Source organism: Echinops telfairi, unplaced genomic scaffold (assembly GCF_000313985.2).
Source record: "Echinops telfairi isolate 266 unplaced genomic scaffold, ASM31398v2 ScPeMD7_25;HRSCAF=90, whole genome shotgun sequence".
Lineage (NCBI taxonomy): Eukaryota > Metazoa > Chordata > Mammalia > Afrosoricida > Tenrecidae > Echinops > Echinops telfairi.
In genome coordinates this window covers 32234083-32239740 of record NW_022103922.1, presented here as the reverse complement: position 1 = coordinate 32239740, position 5658 = coordinate 32234083, and the positions used below count along the sequence as shown (strand labels likewise).

Here is a 5658-nt window from a genome sequence, read left to right as displayed (position 1 = left end):
CCCCCCCCCAGGTGTCTTCCCATGCACACTGCTGCCTCGCTGTCCTGCGGGCACCCACCCCGGCCCCACTTTCACCGGTCGGCCGCGTGCCGGGTCAAGGTGGTGCAGTGCCCTCCAAGAGCGCCCCGGGACGCGGGGTGTGCGGCAGTGCCTGTACTCACCAGCAGAGGGCGGTGACGGCCAGGCGCTTGGCTTTGTCGTTTTGGAATTTCCAGAGCGGCAGCAGAGTTCCCTCCTGGTCTCGATATTCGTCCGCGGCGTCCTCATAGTACTTGAAATCTTACACACACAAACGTACACGCACCGGGTCAACCCAGAGACGGCCACTTCACGCCAAACCCGGATCCGCCACTCACTGGCGGCGAACCTCTGTGTCTTCATAGGCGCCCTGTTGGTGTAGTGCGAGGTCAGCAGTTCAAAGTCACCAGCTGCGCCGCAGGAGAAAAGCCGGTCTGCCCACAGGGGGCAGTTCTGCCCTGCCCTATAGAGTCACTATGTGTGGGTCGGCATGGACTCAATCAATGGCGGGGAGATTGGTTTTAAATCGACCTCAGAGACTGGTGTGAAAATTAATTGAGGCAATATATGTAAAGTGCTTAGAAAATTGCCTGGCAGATAAGTGCCTGCCTCTCTGAGCGTTCTCTTGTTACTGTCCTCGTTGTTGTTGGAGCTAAGTCACAACAATCCCAGCCCCCACGAGCTTCCCCAGCCATCCCACACAGTGAGGCCACCTAGATTCCACATGGGCTCTGCTGATTGTTCTCACGACCAGGCCTAAAATGCATGTCTGGGTCTCACTCTCTGCCACTTAGGCCCAAGCTCTTCCTTGACTGGCCTCTATCCGTCATTGAGATAGTTTATTGTGCCAGCCTGGCCGATAAACACAAGTGGGATTAATTAAAGGGCGGAGAGATAAATGGCTGGGTGAGCCTCACCTTTCTTGTCTCTTGTTCTTTGATCATCGGACCAGTGTGTGGCTGCCTTGCTTGTTCTGTGCCTCAATTTGAAGGCTACACTACCTGTGGGACGCCTAGCCTGTGGACTGTGTCACTGTAAGCTGAGGTCCCCTTAAGACCGCACGATTGAAATTTACATTTCTGGTTGAAATTTACATCTCTGGAGCTGGGGACTGACAGTTGGTGACCTGCCTTGCTATTTGCTGCTGTGCTTATATAGCCTAGCTCTCTCTACAGAAGAAGACCTGGCAGCCCTCAAGACTTGAAGGACTGCTAGTGTCTCACAACTCTCACGGGAGTGAGTTGCACTGAGTCATTTGTACTGCTTTATAATTTAACTGTTCATTTCTTGTATTATATATCTATCTGTATACAATTTAATAGTTCATTTCTTGTGTTATATATCTAACTATCTTTATAAATAAATATATAAAATTATCAGCAGTCTGGTTTTATCGCCGTAGAGAACCCTGTCTAACACAATCATCTCTCACCTTTCCCTTCGGATCATCTTTCTCATCCAATCCTAACCTGGATTCTAACAATACCCTCCTCCCAGGCCTCCCTACCTTAAGTTACATCTCCTCCAGATAGTTTCTGACAGAGCTCTCCCCATTACCACCCCACTCCAAGGACAACAGGACCTTCGGGAATCATGTGAATCGCTGTGCTCCTCCCACCCCACAGAGACCCTCTCACTGGCTTCTATTACCCCAAAAAGAACATTTGAGTCCTGGGCCAAACCAAGACTCCTGGCCATGAATCCCACGCTATCTCCAGCCCTCTGCACACGGACCCTCTGGGTCAAATAGTCACATGGCCTGAGGCCTCTGAGCTTTTTCTCAGTCCTTCATGTGTGAGATGCCCCAGCTTCCCAGCAAACTTCCTCTCACTCCGGGATCCAGGTCAAACGCTGCCCTAGGTGAGGGCTGCACTTCCTAGTTGCTCAGCGTTCATTTCTCCCTTCTCTGTACCAACCTTGCCTCCCTCTCCTGAAATGTCTGTCACACCGTGTTGCCTCTAGTCATCCTTTGCCTGTCTCCTCCACAGACAGGCCCTGTGGGGAGAACAGGAAGCATGTCATACACATCTTTGTGGCCCAAGTCCCAGGCACAGGGCCAGCCAGAGAGCAGACACCCAGGGAATGTTCAAAGAACGCAATTAAATAAGCCAACAGAAGTAAAATGGTCCTTGGTCCTCTTTCCAACCAAGGGTGATTCATTAGAAAACGACTCCTCTTATCTAACGGGGTCAATGGCATGCCTTGGCACCAACCCCAGCCGGTCTTACTATGCCCCACACCTTGAAGTTGGGGACGGCATTCAACTTCAGAAACGCCTCTGAACAAGAAGGATTTGAGCGGTCAGAGAGGCAGGCATGAACCGAGGGCACATCAGACAAAGATCCTTGAGCCTGGGCTGGGTTGGAGAGGCCCTCCCTTCAGAGAGGAGATTAATTGGGAACACTTCCCAATTTTCACGTCTGCTTCATAGTTACACTTCCCCAAAGGGAAAATGAGTATGCAATTAAAACAAAATCAAAGTTCAGTGCATTTTTATGTGACTGTGTGTTCTTATAAATGAGAACGGTTCACCAAGGCCAATTTCTCCACGGCTGTGAGGCGGGTTTGCAGCCCTTTGCTGGGCTGGCTGCAGAGCTGGGTTTCAGGGAGGCAAGCTGTGTGATTGACAAATTCATTCGCAGCTACTGTGTACTTTGACAGCTTTGAAAAGCAGTCAAGGTCGCTTTCCAGCCTGAATGATAACGAGGGGGCTTGTTTCGGCAGCGGGTCCTGGCAGCCCTGGTTTGTATGTCCCCTGGGTGAGCAATGAGCATCGAGTCCCCAAGAAGAGTCCTGAGCTGTCGGCTCAGGAGACTGGCCAGCAGCAAGGGGCTGCCAACTCTGGGGAGGTAGCCGCTCCAAATAAACGCACAGCCTCTCGGGGAAATACAAGCCCCTTGGGAATGCACTGTTCACGCCCTGGGAAGGATTCGTTTCCCTGGTTCTATCAAAGCCACCAGCCTTTCCCAGGCCCCTAGGAAGTATGCTGTTGTGAATCACTGCCTTTCTTCACCTCATCGCTAATTAATTACCAGGAGAGACCTATTGAGTGTGTTTATTTGAGAGGTCTCTTCCAGCTCTGAGGCTGCATTGCCAGAGTGCTGAGGTGCCGAGGCTGCTGATCCAAGGGGCCTGTGTTCAAGACCTGAGACCACCGTTTACACTAGCTGTGATTCTGGACACGTGACAGCAACATCCCAGTCTATTTCTCAGCCAGAAAATGAAGGTAATAATGGTGCCTGCCCCATTGGTGTAGTGGCTATGTGTTGGGTTGCTAGCCAGAAGGTCAGCAGATCAAAACCACGAATCTGCTCCTCAGGAGAAAGACCAGGCTTTCTACTTGAGCAAAGAGTTACAGTTTTGGAAACCCTCAAGGGCAGTTCTACCCTGTCCTAGAGGGTCGCTATAAGTCAGAGAGATCTCTGGTCCCAGCAAGATAAACTAATACAGACAGACTGCATCACGCTATAGAAGGCACCTCAAGCCTTCCCAGGGGGAGGGCACTCTCACTGCTCCTTTTCCTCCCTCCCTGACATGGCAGGCTGGGTACCTGTGCTGAGCTCTGCCCCGCCCCACACTCCACTCGAACCTCCCTGTCTCTGTCCCTGCATTCAGCCCACTCACAACCTCCTCTCGTTGGGCTGTGCCCCTCCCTGGAAAGCTTCAGGGTCTCTGAACCCTCTTCGGTGAAAACTCAGACTCCCCACTGGAATTCCAGGCTGAACACTCAGCACTGCCCATCCACTGGGCCACTGCACCCCGAGTCCCCATTCCTGTTCATTTCTACCACCACGCCATGGGCCAGGGCTGTTCCACCATTGCCGTGTCATAGAGCAGGGCTGCCTCCCTTGCTTTCCTCCCATTCACACCCTCTTCATCCTCTGGCCCGGGCCTCCCTCACACGACCCTTCTTGACTGTTCCCACACACCCCTCGTTTGCCTTCTCCCCTCGGGAGGTTGCCCCGACTGTCTTTCTGAGAGGACAGAGCACAGGGTGAGACAGCTCAAGACTTCGGTTCTCATGGTAATCCACTGGCCAGGTGGCCCTGACCCTACTGTCCTCACGTATGAAGCAGGTGCCACAATCCGCTCTGCCTGCCCCCCAGGACTGTCCAGAAGAGCACGCTGCATCACAAGAGTAGGTGTGGGTGGAACCATTGTGAGAACTCGCCACTCCATCCATTTTTCAAAATGCTGTTGTTCATCGTTGACTTGCATAAGCCTTGTCTCCCCAACAACACACACCTGAAGTGGGCGGGATTCATTCTCCTCCCCTTGCACCCACAGATCTTGGCCTGGGATGCTCAAACACTGATTTTTTTTTTTAATGGGAGTTGTTTTTTTCAAGAAACGTCCTGGCCCTTCATGTCTTACCTTGAGCGACATCATCATACGTGTTCTGGTTGACCATCCGCTCCACGATCTTAGCAGCTTGGCTCACCTTGGTGATGTCATCACTCTGTGGGGACACAGAGGCCAGAGGTCCTCCCCTGCCAGCCCCGGGAAAGGTCATATGCCCTGACCCAACTGGTTCGGCAGTGTGTTTCAGCTCACCACACCCCCCCCTTCTGAGTCCTTCTCCCCTCCCCTTCACAGGTGGCTGTGTGGGGGTAGGGGTGGGGGTGGGTCTGCACTGCAGTAACTGGCCCTTCAGATTCTCCTGGGCTTCTTTGGGGAGAAGGAGAAAGAAAGATGGGCCATCCAAGAGAGCCCAGGGAGGGGATCTGGAAAGGGAGCCGGCAAGAGCAGGTGAGGACAGAGAGAATTTGCCAGCTCAGGGCAAGGCTTGGGATCCACTGCTGTCAAGTCAATTCTGAGTCAGAGTGGAACCGCCCTTGTGGGTTTCAGAGGCTGAAACTCTGGAAGTAGAAGGCTCCTCTTGTTCCCATGGAGCGGCTGGTGCTTTTGAACTGCTGACTTTGTGTTGGCAGCCAGACCCATCACCACGACACCATCAGGGCTCTTCATAGGGGAAGGCATAGGCTCTCATTAAAGGCATCTGGTGCAACCTTCTGGTCCAACCTCTTTAGTGAGTTGACAGTTGAGGAAGACACAAAGGCTCAGAGAGGGGAGAGAGACAGGCTAGTCCCCAGAGGAACAAGAACTGAAATTCCTAATCCAGTGCCCTGCCCACTGCCCCAGACCCAACAGAGAGCAAGTATTTCCACATCGAGGAAAGAAAATTCATTTTGAATGCCAAACTAAACTCAGCACAGTGAGAACTTTCACAAAGTACAGCAGGCGAGCCCCTTGGAAAGTTAACAGAGGAGCAAAGAGCTCTCAGGGAGGTGAACCAGGCAAGCTAGCAGCCTGCAGACAGGGCGGAGACACCGGGCCTGTGGTCTGGGCAATGGCTAAGAGAAGGGCTGCTGGAGTCTCACAGACATGCATCCCTGTCAGGGCTCGCCCGAGGGAGTGCTGACTTGGGGAGGGGAATGAGGAGGGGGACACTGCCTCCTAGACCAGAGACTGGCCACCAGCACACATTCTCTGTGGCCAAGGACAGTGCCTGCCTCTCCAGGGAGGTAGATGTCAGCGATTGGATGATACTAGACCACAGAAGATGCTGCCTGATGTGGGGGGAGTTGAGCTTGCCGGGGAGTTGCTGAGGGGAGGGGTGGGTCAGAAAGTCAGGGGGGG

At 53.1% G+C, this 5658-nt stretch overlaps 1 protein-coding gene across 1 annotated transcript in view; it reads right to left on the bottom strand.

The window, feature by feature from the left end:
- Positions 1–5658, bottom strand: part of DNAI1 (dynein axonemal intermediate chain 1) — a 66860-nt gene that overhangs the window by 18540 nt on the left and 42662 nt on the right. Inside the window, 2 exon segments of the mRNA XM_045289272.1 lie at positions 133–279; positions 4393–4477. Of these exon segments, the coding sequence (XP_045145207.1) occupies positions 133–279; positions 4393–4477 (232 nt within the window).